Below are 20,672 nucleotides of genomic sequence, written 5' to 3'. Positions count from 1 at the left end.
GGATGGGTTTTTGCAAGAAAAATCAGAAATAAACTGTTTTGCCTAAAAGCTTGATGGCTGAAACTGGACCAAGCCTCAGTCTCTCTCTTGGGTGGGACCCCATCTCTGGGAGTACTGATCTGGAAAGTTAGAGCAGCTTCAGCATTGAGGGACCCCACTGAGGTGCCCTATCACAGGGCCACCTGTTTACCCTCCAGCAGGCCTCACGCAGACAAAAAAACAATCAATCCCCCTCTCAGAGGGCCCTTAGGCCCAGGGAGGACCAGAGGCGACTTGCTCAAGATCGCAGCGATGGGCTCTGGGAAGCCACCGGTAGTGCAGTAGGAGTCTTATCTGCATACGCAAGAGCAAATGTGGGTGCAGAGAGGGGCTGCTCCAGAACGGAGACAGACTCCTCACCTGTCTGATCCTTGGCTCGGGCCCCCAGGACCAGGGGCTGCTGGCTGGCATAGGGGCCTGACCCTGGGAAGATGGGAGGCACATGGCTGTGACCTGGAGGGGAATCCCCGTTCTGGTAGAGCTTGGAACAGGGGAGGAGAAGCAGTGTGTTTACAGCGGAGGAAGCGGAGGCGGTGCAGGGCAAGGACCTTTGGTCAGAATGCCCCTCCCAGTAAGAGGGGGAGGCCCCGGGAGGTGTAGCCGTTGGTATGCTTCTCACTACCAGGAGGAAATCAGAATCTGCCACTTCTGGCCCAAGCGGAATGGTGGGAGTGGACGGGGGATGTGGGCAGTGGCGTGGGCAGGCAACTGCAAGGGCCCCAAATTGCTGTCATCAGCAGCCTGTCGCCAGTGACCCCTGCCCAGAGCAGTTTACTTCATCAGGTCTGAGCTCTCGCTACCCAGGAATCAGAGCCAGGACCCCCCAACTCACCAGGGCTATCCCTTACTGGGTCCCCAGATTTGCTAATTATCCTCCCAGATTCCACTGTCACCTCTCATCAGGAAAGTCAACCGATGACCACTGCCTCAGGATTACCATCAATAGAATGGGCTTTTTGGGCCTTCCTGGTTCAGCCAAAGTCCAGCAAGCATTAAAGGTGACACTTTGTCCCCCATCTCCACCCAGACGCATAAGGATGGGTAGCGGATATGCTTTAAGAAGCTCCAGCTCTGCACAGAGGGTGGGAAGAGAATTATTATGCCAGGACATGAGTCTGTGGGTGAAGGTGCCGAGGCTGCAGCAGCCAGCTGTGGGTAACGATGAGGGGTGTCTTTATTGCACTGTACCAATGTCAGATCGGGAGGTGCCTGAAAAGCTCCTGCTTCCAAAGAAAATACTAAGGTCACTGGGAACTTGGCCCTGCTACTCAGACCCACCATTGGAGATGCATGTCCTAAACACCCTCTGACCCATGCTCCAGGCCATGACCTCTTAACTCCTGCCAGGAGGCGTCAAATCGTCTGACGGCATCCGGTCCATGCTCTGCACCCACAGCCATCCTGGGGCCAGGCCCCTGAAGGAGGTGACCCGGGTAGACACGAGAGTCACCAGCCTTCAGAGGGCTCTCTTCACCACTCCCCAAGGCCGCAAAGGGCTTCTTGCACAGCTCCCCAGGCACTGCTGCCTCCTGAGTTCTGGACTCCCCAGGGTCTTGGCCAGGGGCCTCCCGCTTGCGCTTGTGCAGGGAGGGGCTCTCCTCACCCGGCCGACCCTCAGGGAAGCCCTGGATCTGCAGACAGGTGATGGCCGCAGCCTGCTCCACCAGTTTCTTGGACTTGGCCCTGGGCAGATGAGGCATAGGGTGATAAGGCAGGTAGGCAGGCAGGCTGGTTGCAAGACTAGAGTCTTGGAGGCCTGATGCTACATAGCCCAGGCAGAGAATCTGACAGAACTGAGGAAGAGGTCATCCCCCTGGGCTGCCACCGCCCACATACACCATCTCTCTAGCCCTCCGAGGCCAACAATGGCTTCAGGTCTCTCATCCCAAGCCTCATGCCACTGACGAGGACACTCACCACAAGGTCGACTGGTACTTTTGGTCAGCAATAGTGACAACAGAACAGAAGAGACGATCCAGGGGGCGCTGAACCTGGTGCAGAGAACAGGAAATGAGGATGGCTGCATTAGGGCAAGAGGACCAAGCCCTGGAGGATCCTCCGCCAGTGTCATGGGTAAGGCAGATAAAGGGAAGTACTTCCCACCTAAGTCAAATGAAGACTACCTATATTACATGCTCCTCCCCAGTGGAAGTACCTGGTGCATCTTCCAGAGAAAGGTAGATTTACAAACAATGACATTCCAGCATGTCAGGAGTTCTGTCGTGGACCTAAGCAAAGGGCCATCAGAACCCTCAGCTGCATGTGACTGTGGAGCTTCCTCTGAGTGACATCTGGATGGGCCAGGTTTCCCCAAATGAGGAGTTCATCAGATGGCAAAGGAGTAAGAGGGGTTAAGGGTGGGGCAAAGAAGGTACATGTGGCAGAGGAACCAGGGGATGTGCCTGGGTGGAGAGCTGAGTGGATGAGACCTGAAGAAGAAAGGCGTATGTTAGGGTCTTGTGCTCTTCGCTGAAGCACTAGGGCTTGATCCCAAAGGCACTAAGGGGCTGATGAGGGAGTAGGGGTCAGATCCGTTTTGGAAAAATCACTCTGGCAGAAAGTGACACAAGGCCCAGAAGGTACAAATTTGGAAGTCAGAAGGCCAATCCAGAAGAGAACAGTCTAAACAATACCAGGCTGTGGAGACCCAGAAAGGCGAAGCAAGCCTGTCTCAAACTTTCCACCAAAGGGTCCCAGGTCTGGGGTCCAATTCAGTGGCCCTTTGACTGAGGCCTGGTCCTAAAACCTGTCTAACTTTGAGGTGTAAACATCCTTCCTAAGCCAGTTAGCCCTTCCCAGAGAACTCTCTCCTGCCTAATAAACACCACTGACGGGCTGGCACGAGCAGGCCCTCACTTAAGTCTCAAGTTCAGTTTTATAAAGTGGCCAGAATTAGACAACAGTACCACTGTCAAAGGGAAGAGGCAACTGGCCTGGCCACCAGCAACAACTGCAAGCCCACAGAAGCAAAGCCGGGCTCCAAGCCAAGCATCCTGGAGTTCATGGTATGAGCTTGGGGTGTCCTGGGGTGACAGCACCAGGGTGGGAACACTGTAGGGCTGGATGCAGGGCAGGCCACAGCCAGGAACTCACCGTTTCATACACAGGCTGTGCCAACTTCTCCCTCCGGCACCGCTCCAGCAGGCACATCTTGGGGGTGATTTGGGGGGAATATGCTCTCCTGGGGAAAGGAGGGGAAGGTGTCAGGGCTCCCCCACCCCCAGCATCACCACTACAGCCCCCTGATAGGGACTGCAGAAACTGAGGCATCAGGCTACTTGCCTCAAGACTCCTGTACTTATTCCTCTGAGCTCCCATTTCTGTCCCACCAGGGGCTTGGGGCCTGGGTTCCACCCAAAGGGAAGATAGGCTTCAGCATACTTGGGGAATTAGGCTGGGAAATGAGCTCCCAGCACTCTGAGCGCCAGCCTGTAAAACAGCCTCAAGAACTAAGAAGAAAGGTCCAGTTTGCCTCTCAAGACAAGATTAGGGGGAGTGGACAGGGTGCGGAATACAGGCAACCATATAAGGTCTCAGTGCCCACCCTGATTATGTCTATTATTAAGTGTCAGGATGATCTGCTGCTGCCCTGGACACAGTGGACTCTGGTTTCTGAGTTAATCTGTGACAAGGTGACAGGGTGGGAGGTACTGTGTTCCAACATCCCACCAGAAGCTCTCATGAGATATGACTGCCCAACAGCTGTGCCCATAACCCTCCTCCCAAGCGCTTGCCAGACAAGACTGACTCCTGGTCTGGGCCTGGGGACCTGAGAAAGGCTCAGATCCCAGACAGCAGAGGACAGTCATGAGGGCCCCGTTTGAAGCTGAGTCACGGTCTGAGGCAATAATCAGCCAGAGGTTGCTTCTGCCTAGAGGGGGCACCACAGGGCTGGAGAGAGGTAGTGGGTGTGGGCCAGGGATGCACAGCCAGATGAGGTCTAGGGTCCCACTGCTACTGGGGAGCTCCTGGTAGGCAGCTAATTCCTCAGGGCCAGGGTAAAAACACAGACTCACAGGAACAGAGGGAGACACACACCCCCATCCTGAGTTGTGGTAGGGATGGGTCAGGGAAAGGTGGGGTTCAATCACCTTGGGACAGCAATAACACCCTGACAGTGCTACTTGGGCTTTTAGGGACTGTCTTCCCCAAAGTGACTTCTCTGAGATGCTGACAATTCAGAACAAGTGTCCAAACTAAGGAAATTTGTGGTCTCTAACCTTGGCATTAACCATGTACAGAAAAGCCAGCTTACTGACCTAGTCAGACCCAAAAGGAACTGGCCCTTCTCCAAGCTGAGGCCAAGCTGGAGACCTACCAGTCAAACTTCACAGCCAAGTGAATGACACCAGAGGTGTCTTCAGCTGGTTCCCCTGGCTCCTCTGGGGTCCTGGCCAAGAGCTCAGCCTGCCGGGCATCCAGCTCTCGTGTGGTGTCCTCATAGAAGGTACCAAGGCCAAAAGCCTCACTATGGAGGGACAAGCAGAGTAGGGCAGGCCCCTTAGTGGAGCCAGCATGCAGGCAACTGCTGCAAGAACCCAGAGCCCCACCACCGAAAAATGCTTCCCACCAACATACTCCAAAACACCGTTGGGACCTGGCCATCAGAAGTTGCTTCCCACCCACCCCTGCTATCAGCCTGGACTGGCAGATGGAAAATGAATGTGAGCCTCTGAGGTTGGACACTGCAGGGCAGGACTGGGCTGGGTGGAAAAGGTTCTAACGGTTCCTACCACCTGAGCCTACAGGCAGGTGTCCCCAGCTAGCAGTCAGTAAGTTGACCTAAATTAATGTAGCGCCTGGGGTACGCATAGCTTCATCCTCATGTGGGCCCATGCAAGGAAGAGACAAGGCCTGACCACTGAATGGTTCCCCACTTCCTGTCCCAGCCACAAGCAGTCAGGCCTCGCCTAAGCTGAGGTATCACCCAGGGCTACGGAGTAATACCCTTCCTCTTCAGCTTACAAGACACCTGCGTCAACTGGGTCAGGCTCTGTACGACAGGGACAGAACTGACACCACAAGCCCAGGGTGGGGAGAAGGGTTCTGACAAGGCTTTTTCTAGGGAGCATCTTGTCGGCTAAAGGGCATTCACAAAAATGGACGCCTGGGGCGGTCAGTGGTTCAGAAAGGTTGAGGAGGGAGGACCTAGACAGGCAGCATGAGGGGTCAAGGGCATTCAGGCAGAAGACCCAGTACAAGCACAGGTAGGGGGTGAGCTATAGGCGCAGGCACTGGGCCGAAGATCAATGCCAGAGTTGGAGCTATACCAGATCTAGAGGACCAAAGGGTGGCCTCCCAGACTGTAGAGTGATGGGGTGGGCGCAGGCTCAGGCCAGGAGCTCCACTCAACAACTGCAACTCTCCTGACTATTGGGTCTTAGTGTCCAACATGTGACACATCTGTCACCAGGAAAGCCCCTTCCTCCCCAAGAATTCCCAAGCCCAGCCCTCACATTACTCCATCCTACTAGTGCCCTGTTCCCAAAACTCTGCTGCTTAAGAAATCAGTCCAGGGATGGGAAGTTCCGAAGCTTTGTAAGTATCCCCTTCTGAGAAGTGGAGCGGTACCACCATCCCACTCCTGCACACCGCCTCCAGAAGCTGTGTCCCTGGTCCCCTGGTAGACTCAGCTTAGGGCTCAGGGTCAGGCCTGGCCAGCGTCCACAAGGACAGATGGACAGCTATTGCTGCTCTCACCAAATTTTCAGGGAAGACTGGGCAGCATGGAGCAACCTTCCCTGGGACGACTCCAGCTGTTCTCGGAGCATCTGGCACAAGCAGTACTTGGTGTTGGTGTAGTGGTTGCCGTACTTCACAGCCTGAGGAAGAACCCGCATGAGTCCACCTGCTGCCTGAGCTGTGCTCTGACGGCAGAGAAAGGGGCTCCAAGGGGGCAGCAGAGGTGTGCTTGCAGGTGAGGCACCATGACCCCATAAGAAGACCCCCTCCATCCTGGCCATCTGCTTCCCCGGTTAGTGGTACAAAGCTTGAGGGTCATGGCCAAGGCTGCCAGTCAGGAGCATACTCTACAGGCCAGCCTGACTGAGGTCCAGAGGTGTAGGCAGCTCCTCCTGCTTCAGCCACCACAGGCTGCCACCACAGAGGACCTGCCACCAAGCATCTTCCAGGGCGGGTAGGGGGGACAAGCCAAAATTCTGGTATGGCAGGACTAGCCCCAGCACAGGTGTGAGACTTTTCTACTCCAATAACAACAGTGGGTACCTTCTCTTCCCGCATCTTAAATGGTCTGCCTCCGATTTCTCCCAATGTGGATAAAGCACAGCTCCATCTACCAAGCTTGTTCACCCACGTTACCTGTCACTACACTCAGCTTTCTAAGCGTGGGATGCAGCTGTTACCACCATTCCACAGGCTGAAATACAGGCTCAAGGAGGCAGGTGACTGCCCAGGGTGGTGTCCAGTAGAAGCCTGCCTGGCAGGGGCAAGCAGGAGGGCAGTGGGTAAAGGGTGGCCCAGCTCTCCAGAAAACCCTCCCACCACTTGCGCCCTACACTCTGCTAATATCTCCACTTAGGCCTCGTCTTCAGTGCTTGGAAAGGTGCCAGGGCACACTCAGGACCAAGCAGGGATACGTGGGCAAGCCCCAGCCAGCGACAAGGCCCTGATCCAGCTTGTCTGGGACAGAAGGCACCCGGCTGGACCAGAAGCAGCCCTGCCTAAGCTTGAAAGCCACTCCCTTTCTCTGGGACAACACACCCTCTTGAGGAGCTGCCAAGGGGCAGGCTGAGCAGGAATGATAATAGCACCTTTCACCCAGTGAGCAAGCTCAGCACTACTGAGCGTGTCTTCTCTGCCACAGACTTGCCAGCCAGCCAGAAGAGCCAGACATGACCTGGGCTGAGGCACGCCCCCCTTGCCTCTGGCTGACCCAGGCCCCTGGACAACCTGATTGTCACCAACCTGCCGGACAGGATCCCCAGAACCAAGAGGATGAGTGCTGCAGCCCTGAGCAGGGAAAGCTGTAGGACAGAGGCCGCCCAGCTCTGGACAGGGGCCTCAGGGCCTCCTATCAACCGCAGCTTGCACAGCCCTGGGGACACCCACACGCCATGGCAGCCGCAACTGCCCAGGCTGTGGTTTCATAGTTTCAGGCCATGGCCATGGTTTCAAGAGGGCACAGGAAGCCTGAGGATCTGAGAAGCTCCTGCTCTTCCCAGAGGGTGTGAGCCCAGAACTGAAGAAGAGGACGGAGCCTCCTCTGGTGAGGGCTGTACTCTGTGCTTAGGCCCAACTCACTGACAATTTGAGGACCACTCATCATTTCTGCCTATCGATACACATGGCTTATCATAAGAGTCCCACAGAGTTGCAGGCTTGTGCCAGAGGGACAGGGCAGGTGAACTTGTCAAATAATTCCTTTATGGGGAAAAGCCCTGCACTACCATCAAGCTCCCACTGAGAAGAAAAAACTACTCCCTAAGGAGAGGGTTAAAGTCAGGCTGTTCTCTAAGTCAAAGGTTTAAAGCATTCTGAGAGCTGCAAGAGAAGATTTCAGAACTGACTTTGACTGGTGACCGGGTGAGATGTCTCTGGAGACCATCTGTCCTCGACAGCAGCTACTCCTGGCGTGGCTGCTCTGGCACCAACCCACTGGCATGGGGGTCTCCAGTGCCAGGCCCCATTGTCCTCGTGCATGAGCAGGGGGAATGAGCGGGGGGAAGGGAGTGTTGGTAAGAGAGAAAGAGAAAGAAAGATATCATGTGTTTGGGGCCACAACTTCATCCTGAATCGAGAGGTCCTTGCTCTGACCCCCACACTTTGGAAGCTTTAGCAGGAGGTGATGTTAAAGGGGTGCCTCCCCAGCACTCTTCTTCACAGGGCAGTCAGGAAACCTGATACTACATTACAAGAATGAAAAAGAAAAGGAGAGGAACAATAGGACTGCTGGGGGCTGGGGCTTACCCAAAGTGCCTTCTGTAGGGCTGTAGCAGAAAGTGAGAAAGGTTTGTTTTGAAAAAGCGCACAGACGTACGTATTGGATGTACTTCTGCATGACCTCCTCCAGGGGCCGTAGACCCTCCTTGAGGAAGATGGACGGGTTCCACATGGCCCCTCGGGCCACCATCACTGAAGAGGCTGCTGGGGCTTGTCGAAAATCCTCTCTGTCCACATACTCGTGGATGTGGTCGTGAGATCCTCCACTGAAAGACAACAGGGCAGTAAGGGTGTCCTCATTCTCATACCACCACTTCCAAAAAAGACAACTTCCAGGTCTGTCACTCATTAAATGTATGGCTTTGACCAAGTCTTGCAGCTACGAGCGCTTCAGGAGGTTGGAGATTGTAATACACAGCCCACTATGGGGTCAGGAACACCGAGGGAGGGAATACAACAAAGCAGCCTGAACCGAGCCTGGCACTTAGTAGGTGTCCCAGAGGTTTTACCTTCCTTTCCCCTCATCCTAAACAGTGGCTAAAGCCAGTCCCCATCTGAAGACATGGGTCTGTAGGTGGATACTGGGATCACAGGAAAGCCTGCATACAGGCCAGGGCACCCATATGCCCCACTGTGGGCTGGGTCAGAAACCACAGACAGTGGTGATAGCGAGGGGAAGGAAGGAGGCCCAGCTTGGTTGCGATTTCCCTTCCTGCCACCCTGCAGCCACAAGAGCCCCCTTGGAAGCTGCTGTTTCTTCAGCTGTTCCATTAGGAACAAGGCGGAGCCTCAGTCCAGTGGGTGGAGGGTCATGCGGCAATGATGACACCCTCGGGTGGCAGCAACAGCAATAGGATCCAGGATCCGAGTAGCCCTAACCTCCCCAAGCCACACCAACACTCCTTGGCCTAGGGACGCCAGGCCAGCCGCACTCCCACCCTGAGCTCCCTCCCTCCCACTGTCAGGCATGCCTTTCATCAGGACTTCAGAGCTCTGGAACTTCCCTGTTCCATCCTGCCTTCAGGCTCTGCCATCCTAAGGTGCAAGGCTGAGCTGCACTCCCAGCTGGCCCACAGCAGCCAGCACTCCAGGGGCAGCTGGACGCTGCCTTACTGCTAAGCCTTTGGGCGGTCATCAGTACCTCACACCTGCCCGCCTAGGTTCCTGATCCTGTAGCGGCCAGAATGTTTGCCTCGTATTTGGACTGTAACCTGCCTCATGCCCCCTGAGTCATAGCTCTACGTGCCCTGGCTTGGACTCCTCCCCTTATACCCTGCACACCAACCCTGGGTGTGACACCACATTCTCCTGGGCCTGCTTCAACAGCCACCTTCTTGCTCTCCGTATCCCCTGCACATTCCTACCCCCAACCTGTCTACCGAACGCCCTGAGCCCCTGCCTGGTACCCACATACATCAACCACTCACCACAGGCCAACGGACATTTTCAGCCTTATTCCCAACCTCTTGTTTTGTCCCAGTCTTTTTCTCTTTCTCTTAGAGTTATTTTTTTAATGCTATCTCATTTCATGTTTGTATGGCAGCCCAATTCCCTTCTGAGAAAGGTGAGGCATAAAAAACTAAATGAGGAGGAAGGGAGGCTTACTTGGCTATGACAGGAGTGGACAGGGTTTCAGCAATGGCTTTGATGGCTTCACAGCTGACAGGGTGCTGGGGTCGCTCCTCCCGTTTCCTTGGAGATAAAGAAACAAACGATGGGCCTGAAGGCTGAGTGCCAATGGCCATGTCATAGTTTGCACAGGCCAAACCCTATTGCCCTCTCTACTGAACCTCATGCAGGTCATGTAGCCAACAAGGTCAGGGTCTCAGTTACAGATGATGGCTCTGCATTACCTGTGCTGTGAGAAGGCAAGTCCAGCCTTTAGAAGCTGGCAAGGGAGGCATGGCTGCACAGGGCTGTTGTGGGCAGCCTAGCCCCAAGGTCATACCACCTTTCCTTGGCCTCCCTTCACCTCTGCTAGAGATGAGGGACCGTGCTATAGGAATGCTACCCCTACTGTTCCAGTCTCACCCTCCTGGCCCAAGGGGCTGGGAACAGCTGCCACTGCTAAGGCTAACCACTCCCACACAGCTGCCTGTGCTGAACCCCAGTTGGGCAGCTGATCCTGGGGAGAGGCACCTGGCACAGGGTACACCCAGCGGTCAGGGCAGGCCACAGACCATGGCTCTGTCACAGTGAGCCACAGGGGAGGCAGGACCACAACTTTGGGGCCCTCCTTCCAAGGTCAACGGCAAGAAACTCTTGTGTATGTGTAAGTCAGTCTTAGACATGTTGAGCTGAGCCCTGACATGAACTGTGCTCGGGAACAAGAAAGAATGGTGGTCGGCTAGATAGCCCTTGCCCAAGTCTTGCCTAGGTATGTCCCCTCTGTTACACTCCTCAACAAAAAGCTCGGAGGCAACAGGGCATCAGAAGACCCTGTCAACCAAGCCTCCACCTCCACCTCCCTATACCCTCAGCAGCCAGTTCGAGCCCACCCTCAACAGCTTTGATGGCCAGAAAGTCCCTTCTTAAACTCACCCAATTTTGTCTTCCTACTGCTTCCATCTACTGGTTAAAAAGCATAAAGCTGTGTTATTCAGAGAATACTCTATGCCAGGCACTGTGCCAAGGCTGAGTATTCACATCTCAGAAAAGCCTCATAACAATCTTGTAGAACAGAAATTATCTTAATTTCTAAAGGAGGAATGTGGTACTCAAAGAGGTTAAGTGATTTGTCCAAGGATACAGAGCCAAAAACCAGCAGAGCTGGGATTTGAAACCAGGCCGTCTGAGCCCAGACCCTGCAGTCATGGGAAGAGGCACATGTGAATGTGTGCGTGGCCTTCACCTCCCCCTACTGGTTTCTGCCAGCACAGCTCTACTTTTCTCTTTTTTACATGCTGCAACTGTGGGCCCCCTTCTTGGAAAATACTGAAAGATACACAACCAGAACAAAAATAGACTGTAGCTACAAGACTCTTGAACCCAAAAGGAAGATCAGTAAGAGAAGAGACGTCAGTCTGGTCAGAGTCCACTGATCTGGGATTTTGCACAAAAGTATATCTTGTACAGGGAGCTGGTCTGACTGGGAAACCAAAGGCAGTCATCAGCAATACTTCAGCTCTCAGCAGACAGCACATTAGCTACAGATACAAGCACTGTTTAAAGCAGTCATTGTGACAGCTGGCAGTCCAACAAAGGCTGACAAAAAAGGTAGTGGCTTTAAAAGAGAAGCAACTGCCTGTGGTCCTTCAAGGGAGAAACTATTGTTCAATGCAGTGCAAAGAAAATGAGATTCAGAGTTAAGAATTCTAATTCCACCAGTTCCTGGCTGCATGATACAATTTTAAGCAAATCACTCAACCTCTACCATTTATATATTCTGAAGGTAGGGGCATTTCTCCTTCCTCTTGGTCTTTCTATGTCTCTAAAGCTCAGTGCAGTATCTACCACCAGTAGGTGCTCAGTGAATGAAACAAAGAAAAATACAAGCCCATAAAGGGTTTGACTGCCTTCAGGACTTAGAGGACGTCAAAGAGGGCTAGGCAACTAGGCTGCAAATGTAGAAGAGAAGTTGTTTGTCACTGGGGGTCTGGTGAAGGATCATTAAGATGGCTGAGGACATCCTTACAAGTCAGTCACAAGAAAGGCGACCACTGACCTCCCATGAGCTGCGATGGTGGAATGCCAGTCCTCTCTATCCGCTTCACAAGGCTCAGAGCATCTTCCACCTGACAAAGAGGACCACAAAGAGTCATTACTGAAGTCACCAAGGGAGCAGCTGCCAGCTCCTAAAGAGGACTTGGCTCCAACTCCTCCTCCAAAGCGAATTCAGCTCCTCAAGAATCATTCACACCCCCAAAACAACATCCCCAGAGAAAATGGACCTTTTAATGGAACACATCAGCCTTACCGATAGCAGGATGCGAATCTTGCAGGTCACAGGTCTGCGTGTCCCTTTAACAAGAGTGCTGAGGATCTGCAGAGAGAACATGAGAGCACCTGCTCCTTTTGGAACAACTGCAACTGCTCATACTTACTAACTCTGCTGCAGACCTGTCCATCACAGTGGCATGGACATGTCTATGTACGTGTATGTGTCCACGAGGCCAAGAAATCCACCTTTTTTTCTACACTAGAGCCCTAGCACCAGTAGTCCCTAGTCTGGCACACAGTGGTGTACCTAGATTTGGTAAGAGAATGAGAATGGATCTGCATGCATGCCTATGCAGAACACAGTGCTCTTTGGCCAGGGCAAACATCCGACTCTCCTAGAAAGCTTAAGAAATACAAAATCTTAGATTCTACCCCATATTTCCTGTAAGGATCCCTAGGGGCAGGGCTTAGAAATATGTGTTTTCAAAAGGCTCTGTAATTACTTGAATTTTCAAAAATAGCTCTTTATTACTTAGCCATACAGAAAAAAAAGAGGAAATCCTACCATTTGTGACCACATAGATGGGCCTTGAAGGCATTATGCTAAGTGAAATAAGTCAGACAGAGGAAGGCAAATACTGTTATGATCTCACTTGCACATGGAATCTGGCAAAGCACAAAAACAAATGAAACCCCACCATAAACCCCCAATTAATTAAACTAGAAAAAGAAGAACAAATGAGGCCCCAAGTCAGTGGAAGGAGAGACATAATAAAGATTGAGCAGAAATAAATAAAATAGAGAAGAATAAAACAATAGAAAGAATCAATGAAAGCAGGAGCTGGTTCTTCGAGAAAATAAACAAAATAGATGAACCCCTAGCCAGACTTATCAAGAAGAAAAGAGAGTCTACACACATAAGCAGAATCAGAACTGAGAAAGGAAAAATCACTACCAACACCACAGAAATACAAAGAATTAAGACAGAATACTATGAAAAAGTATATGCTAACAAACTGGATAACCTAGAAAAAATGAACAAGTTTCTAGAAAAATACAACCTTCCCAGTCTGACCCAGGGAGAAATAGAAAATCTGAATAGACCAATTACCAGCAAGGAAATTGAATTGGTAATCAAAAAACTACCTAAGAACACAACCCTTGGGCCAAATGGTTTCACTGCTGAAGTTTATTAAACATTTAGTGAAGACCTAATACCCATCCTCCTTAAATTTTTCCAAAAACTAGAAGAGGAGGGAATACTCCCAAACTCATTCTATGAGGCCAGCATCGCTCAAATACCAAAGGCAGGCAAAGACCTCACAAAAAAAGAAAATTACAGACCATTATCTCCGATGAACAAAGATGCAGAAATACTCAACAAAATATTAGCAAACCAAATTCAAAAATACATCAATAACATCCAACACCATGATGAAGTAGGATTTATTCCAGGGATGCCAGGATGGTACAATATTAGAAAATCCATGAACATCATCCATCACATCAACAAAAAGAAGGACAAAAACCACATGATCATCTCCACAGATGCCGAAAAAGCATTTGACAAAATTCCACATCCATTCATGATAAAAACTCTCAACAAAATGGGTATAGAGGGCAAGTACCTCAACATAATAAAGGCCATATATGACAAACCCACAGCCAACATCATACTGAACAGCGAGAAGCTGAAAGCCTTTCTTTAGGATTGGGAACAAGACAAGGATGCCCACTCTCTCCACTTTTATTGAACATAGTTTTGGAGGTCCTCGCCATGGCAATTAGACAACACAAAAATATAAAGGACATCCAGATTTGTAAGGAATAAGTTAAACTGCAACTGTTTGCAGATGACATGATATTGTACATAAAAAACCCTAAAGAATCCACTTCAAAACTACTTGATCTAATATCTGAATTCAGCAAAATTGCAGGATACAAAATTAATACTCAGAAATCTGTTGCATTCCTATACACTAATGATGAACTAGCAGAGACAGAAATCAGGAAAACAATTCTATTCACAAGTGCATCAAAAAGAATAAAATACCTAGGAATAAACCTAATCAAGGAAGTGAAAGACCTATTCTCTGAAAACTACAAAACTCATGAAAGAAATTAAAGAAGATACCAATAAATGGGAACACATCCCGTGCTTATGGATAGAAAGAGTTGATATTGTTAAAATGGCCATTCTGCCTAAAGCAATCTACAGATTCAATGCAATTCCTATCAAAATACCAACAGCATTCTTCAACAAACTAGAGAAAATCATTCTAAAATTCATATGGAACCACAAAAGACCCCAAATAGCCAAAACAATCCTGACAAGGAAGAATAAAGCTGGGGGGATTACACTCCCCACCTTCAAGCTCTACTACAAAGCCACAGTAAGCAAGACAATTTGGTACTGGTGCAAGAACAGAATAATAGACCAATGAAACAGACTAGAGGGCCCTGATATAAACCCAACCATATATGGTCAATAAATATATGATAAAGGAGCAATGGACATACAACAGGGAAATGACAGCCTCTTCAACAACTGGTGTTGGCAAAACTGGACAGCTACATGCAAGAGAATGAAATTAGATTATTGTTCAACCCCATACACAAAAGTAAACTCGAAACGGATCAAAGACCTGAATGTAAGTCATGAAACCATAAAACTCTTAGAAGACAACATAGGAAAAATCTCCTGTATATAAACATGAACAACTTCTTCCTGAATGCATCTCCCCAAGCAAGGAAAACAAAAGCAAAAATGAACACATGGGACTATATCAAACTAAAAAGCTTCTGTACAGCAAAGGACACCATCAACAGAACAAAAAGGCATCCTACAGTACGGGAGAATATATTTGTAAACAACATATCTGACAAGCGGTTAACATCCAAAACATATAAAGAACTCACAAACCTCAACACCCAAAAAGCGAATAACCCGATTAAAAAATGGGCAGATGATATGAGAGACAATTCTCCAAAGAAGACATTCAGATGGCCAACGGACACATGAAAAAATGCCCCACATCACTAATCGTCAGGGAAATACAAATTAAAACCACAAAGAGATTTCACCTCACACCAGTTAGAATGGCCTGCATTGAGAAGACTAAGAACAGCAAATGCTGCTGAGGATGCGGAGAAAGAGGAACCCTCCTACACTGCGGGTAGGAATGGAAACTAGTTCAACCATTTTTGAGAGCAATATGGAGGTTCCTCAAAAAACTAAAAATAGAAATACCATTTGACCCGGGAATCCCACTCCTAGGAATTTACCCAAAGAATACAAGCTCTCAGATTCCAAAAGACATATGCACCTCTATGTTTATCGCAGCACTATTTACAAGAGCCAAGATACGGAAGCAACCTAAGTGTCCATCAATAGATGAATGGATAAAGAAGATGTGATACATATACACAATGGAATACTATTCAGCCATGAGAAAGAAACAAATCCTACCATTTGCAACAACATGGATGGAGCTGGAGGATACTACGCCCAGTGAAATAAGCCAGGCAGAGAAAGACAAGTGCCAATGATTTCCCTCATTCGTGGAGTATAACAACGAAGCAAAACTGAAGGAACAAAACAGCAGCAGACTTATAGACTCCAAGAAGGGACTAGCAGTTACCAAAGGGAAGGGTGGGGGAGGGGGGAGGGAAGAATGGAGAAGGAGATTGAGGGGTATTATGTTTAGTACACATGGTGTGGGGGGTCACGGGGAAGACAGTGTAGCACAGAGAAGACAAGTAGTGACTCTGGCATCTTACTACACTGTGGACACTGACTTCTATGGGGCATGGGGGGACTTGATAACATGGGTGAAAGTAGTAACCACCATTGTGTTTCATGTGAAACATTCATAAGAGTATGTATCAATAATACCTTAATGAAAGAAAAAAGAACTCTTAACAGTTCAAAAAACAACAAACAGATTTGGGGCTATCAGGGGTAGGGCAGGTGGGTGATGGAGGGGTGGAGTGGAGGAAATTGGAGGAATATAGTCAAAAGAGTCAACCTTCCAGTTACAAGATACAGAAGTACCAGGGATGCGATGTACACCATGACTACAGCTCACACTGCTGTGAGCTGCTGTATATTGGAGAGTTGTTAAGCAGATTTTAAGAGTTCTCATCACAAAGATGAATCTTTCTCTTTTTCTTTTACCTGTATGAGATGATGGATATTAGCTATATCTCTTGTGGTAATCTTTTCACATTATTTGTAAGCCAAACCATCATGCTGTAAACCTTAAACTTACACAGGAGTATTTGTCAATTATTTCTCAATAAAACTGGAAACAATTTTTTTTAATATTTGAAAAAGGGTCTGCCCAACACATTCCCTCCTCACTATGATTCTGAGGCCTAGTGCTGACTGAGACCACAGGCTGACCGCTTCTTTCCCACTTGAAGGCAATGTTCCCCGAGTGCTGTTCCAGGATCTGCTGAGTGAGAGCAGGAAGGCTTTACAGACCCCAGGCCCCATCCTCAGGCACTACTCTCTTCAGAGGGATCAGCTGTACAGAAGGGAAGCTGGCAAAGGACATTTCAACATATTAAACATATTAAAAGGTGTTTAGTTGTGTAGTAATTGCAAAGGACTTCAAAGAAAGATAAAGAAATTAAACAAGAAAATGCCAGGGAGGTGGCAAGACCAGACTACACAAGAATCAAATTAACAGAGGTGCAGGTAACACCGAATGTCCATGATATTGTTCTTTTCTTCCCTCATCAAAAATTTCAGGCCAGGCAAGCTGGACGAAAGGTGATCCCAAGAGCCCTCATCCAAGAACTGGATCACCAGCAGCTCTGAGAGGACACGCAGGCAACTGCCGCCAGTCTTGGTCCTACACAGGAGGGGGCAGCAGACAGCCAAGTTCACGAACCAATGGAAGGGCCTTTCTCTCAGGGACAGGTTGAGGCAGGCTCCTCCAGAAGACATCAGACCAAGAGGCAGGGCTGACAGGCAGGAGGACAGATCATGGGCACAGCTGCCAGGGACTGGCAGGAAGGAACAGTCCCCACGTGCTACCCCAGGAGGTAGAATGGGACTGAGGTCCTAGGGTCACTCTGGCAGGTCTTAAAGGGGCACCTACCCTTTAAGGGGGTGGGAGGCGCTGCCAGATCCACTGAGATGCACGGTGAAAATTCACACTCTACTCCTATCCCTCAGGATGGCAGTACCATCTCTGGAAGGTTCCCTTGGCAAACGCTGACTTAGAATCCTCTGCTATTTGGTGATTATAGCAACATCAGCTGGTTTGATCCAGTTCTCTGTTTTGCACAACTTCCTTTTTGTGTATTTCATCCAAGTACATCTAGGCACTTTCTTCAGGATTTCTGTTCATCTCGTGTGTGTTCAAAACGAGGAAGGAAATAAGTAACCAAAAGTCCTAGCACCTGCAAGAGTCACAATGAGGGGAAAGAGCAAGTAGCGTCTCCCGTCTGGCAAGGCTCAGGCAAGAAACTCTCTGGAACCAACTCTCCCCAGCTCCAAGCCACACCACATATCCCTGTGGTGTGAAAGTCGGTAGGGGAAAGGTCCTAAAGACAGGCCAGTACCTGAGCAGGTCACAGCACATCTGCCCACGGGTAGGCTCATCGCCTCAGACCCACTGGCTGACTCTGGAAAAGCAGACCCTTAGCTCCCCTGGTTGCTGGGGAGGGGTTGGGAAGGCAGGTGAGAGAGCACAGGCTTAGGAATCGCTGAGTTCATGCAGGCCTGGCCCCACCAACCGTTAGCCAAGGCACAAGTACAGCGAGTGCAAGGGATGCCCTGGGCTGCCAGTGGTCGGGGCAGGAAATCCTGGGCAGGGAGGAGAGGGAGCATATTACTGAATTCGAGTCTTAACCCACACAGGGTACACCAAAGGTAACCAGGAAGCTTTTTCAAAGGATTGATACCGCTCCCTGACCCTACTCACTTCAAGAGTATACAGAATTCTCAATGGATAGCATCTTTTGTTTATATTTGTGGTAAAATATGAACATAAAATTTTCCATTTTAACTTTTCCTAAGTGTATAATTCAGTGGTATTAAATACATTCCCAGTGTTGTGCAATCATTACTGCTTTCTATTTCCGAAATTCTACATCACCTGAAACAAGCATACTTATTTCAAAAAAATCCTGCAGATGGTCCTAAGATGTTCCCACAGATAAAACCATGGTCCTAAAACACCCAACCTGGAAGAACCCACAAAACTCTCATCCAGGTCACCTAGTTGGCAGCAAAGGTTGAACATTAATCCAGTCCACTACTCCTGGATTCTACCTGCTTTGTTGTGAAGCCTGCAACCTCCCCCACATGAGGCAAACCCCACCCACTACCCAACCTGGCCCTCCCGCAGCCCCACCAAACAGAGGAGCGCCGTGAACTGAGCTTCCGAGCAGCAGTATAACCTGCTACCTCACAGACAAACTGTGCCTCACCCAAAGAGGGGCCGTGGAGGAGGACAGCGCCAACAGCGTGCGTGGGAGAAGCCAGGAGGCCCGAGGCTAACAGTGCCTGTGTTAGATGGCCCCTTTCCCTAAGTGTGGTGATGAGTTTGACATCCAGAGTTGTCCACATCCACTCGATGCTGCACAGAGATGTCTGACTGGAGGTCCCCAGGCCCAGGTGTCTGCTGACCTGTGGCTAGACACTTATAAATGACACCCAGGTACCTCCACCTGAGATGCCATCAAGAGGGGCACTGATAGGGGAGTAGGGGGTCACAAGACTATGGCTGTGGATTTAGCGCTGCCAGCTACTTATCTGCTATATGATCTTGAGCAAATTGTTTTTATCTCTCTGTGCTTTCATTTTATTAGTCTTAATCAAATAGAGATAACAAATACCTGCCCTATCTACATCTATTTGGGGAACAAATGGAATAAATGCTAGAATAAACTTTGAAAAAGGAATTACCCCACAAATGGTAAGAGCATTTTATAGGCACATTATAGATATAATCTTTATACGTATCTGCACATGGGAAAAATGGGAAGGCACCTATCCAATAGACACACTCTAATATCCCAGAGATGGGGGCTGGAGGAATATCCAGGGTTGAGGGGCTGACCCAGCAGCCAGGACAAACCTTGGCAGCTCCTACTGGTGGTGCCTTATCCCAGGCAGCTCTAGCCCACGGGAGGCACTAGGAGGCTTAAAGCCAGGCGGGGAAGAGGCGAAGGAGAATGAAAAGGAAAACAAGGAACTAAGAGGAGAACCAAGGAGAAAGCTGGCAGACTGAGAAAGAAAGTAAAAGGTATATTATAGGGTGGCAGAAATTGTCATCCCCACATGCGCTGGCAGCTCACAATACTGGGTGGCAAACGCCAACGTGGGACCTCATAAACCTGGTCTGCACAGTCACCACTGGAAGAGGACCAGAGGAGACTAATTTCAGCGGGCTTCTTATGGTGCTGGCCTGGACTGCTCGCAAAGGCTGGTGGTGGACCCTGTTCAGTGTGCAGCGGACTCACTGCTGCCCCCTGGGAGGGGCCAATCCCCACCCCCATAGCCACTGAGCCCGTACGCTCTCCTCAGGTAGCCTGGCCAATCTCTCATAATCTTCTCAGAAGAGACAGAGGCGGCTCTAAATGAGTCCTCAGAACCCCCAGCTCTAGCTGACATGTCCCTAGCCCTGGGCTTTTGAGGAACCCCAAGGTTATTGTACACTGGCTCAGGGGTTCCCAAACCTGGTTGTATGTCAAAATCACTGGGAAGCCTTTAAAACTTTTCCCAGACCCCAGGAAGAATGATTGATTCATTCTGGTTGATTCCAAATCTGGAGGACAGGAGGGGAGGGAGAGGCATTCTAGGCAACTCTAGCCCATAGGCATGTTTAAGAACCTCTGCTTTCACTCACGCAGGACTTACCTTCTCAATCTTGTCAGGGTCTGACAGCAAAGCAGCTCCCATTCCTCCCTAAGGAAAAGCACACAGAGGGTCTCCTTGCAGATGGAGGAGGGTGGTCCCTCCCTGTGGTATGGCAACACGATGTGGCCACCTGGCACCACCCCAGCACTTGTCACCAAAGGACCAAAATCCACTGGCAATCGGCACTTCTTAGCAAGCAGGAAAGCAGCAGCATGCATGTCCACAGTATCAGGATCGGACTTTGATGAATTCTAAAGTCATCACTCTGATTCTATTAGCAAAACCCATGGACCTATCTAGAAGTGGGTTCCACAAAAATTGTTGTTCAGGATTGCCCACTGCCTGCCCAGTCTCAGTGTCTTCATGAACTAAACCCCACAATCTGCCACTCTCCCTTTGAAATGGGATCCAGTACATCTTATTTCTACTCTTCCAACAATTCCAATGGGATTATACTGGACATACCATTTTGTAACCTTTACGTTATAATATTTCCATGTCATTAAAGAATCTGCCACAACACTTAAAAGACTTTCTCATTCCAGGATATAGATGCATTACAATTAATACCCAATTATTGAGCATTTAGATATTTTTCTCTGGGGCTATTTAAACAATAATGAGTTTGTAGCTATATCTTTGCAAACACTGAAGACTTTTTTCATTAGAATAGTCATGAAATAGTTCAAATTTAAAGACTAGTTGAATTATTTTATGCCTTAAAAGCAGAGCATAAAACTACTTCCCTATGTGTTCTTAGCAACATTGGACTTTATAATAATTTTTAATCTTTATCAATTTGATAGATAAAAAGACTCCTGGTTTATAGTTCTTTATTAGTAATATAAAGTCATCTCTTCACAAGGCCATTTGTATTCTGTGTATTAACTATTCATATTCCTTGTAAAGTATCTGTTACATAAGTAGTAAATGTTTTTCCCAGTTAGCCTATTTTTTTATGTGCAAGTTTTATGTTTTC

At 49.3% G+C, this 20,672-nt stretch overlaps 1 protein-coding gene across 1 annotated transcript; it reads right to left on the bottom strand.

The window, feature by feature from the left end:
- Positions 1-277: 277 nt before the first annotated feature.
- On the bottom strand, positions 278-19,911 carry LOC118968928 (tRNA-dihydrouridine(20) synthase [NAD(P)+]-like). The gene is given in 13 exon segments (XM_073225609.1): positions 278-462; positions 1,490-1,722; positions 1,957-2,030; positions 3,133-3,220; positions 4,358-4,507; positions 5,740-5,861; positions 8,036-8,204; positions 9,544-9,630; positions 11,603-11,624; positions 11,627-11,672; positions 11,855-11,920; positions 19,694-19,741; positions 19,849-19,911. Coding segments are annotated over 13 exon segments (1,353 nt in total).
- Positions 19,912-20,672: the final 761 nt, after the last annotated feature.

Source organism: Manis javanica, chromosome 17 (assembly GCF_040802235.1).
Source record: "Manis javanica isolate MJ-LG chromosome 17, MJ_LKY, whole genome shotgun sequence".
NCBI lineage: Eukaryota > Metazoa > Chordata > Mammalia > Pholidota > Manidae > Manis > Manis javanica.
The sequence above is the reverse complement of the archived record's forward strand: the minus strand, read 5'-3'. Positions and strand labels throughout refer to the sequence as shown.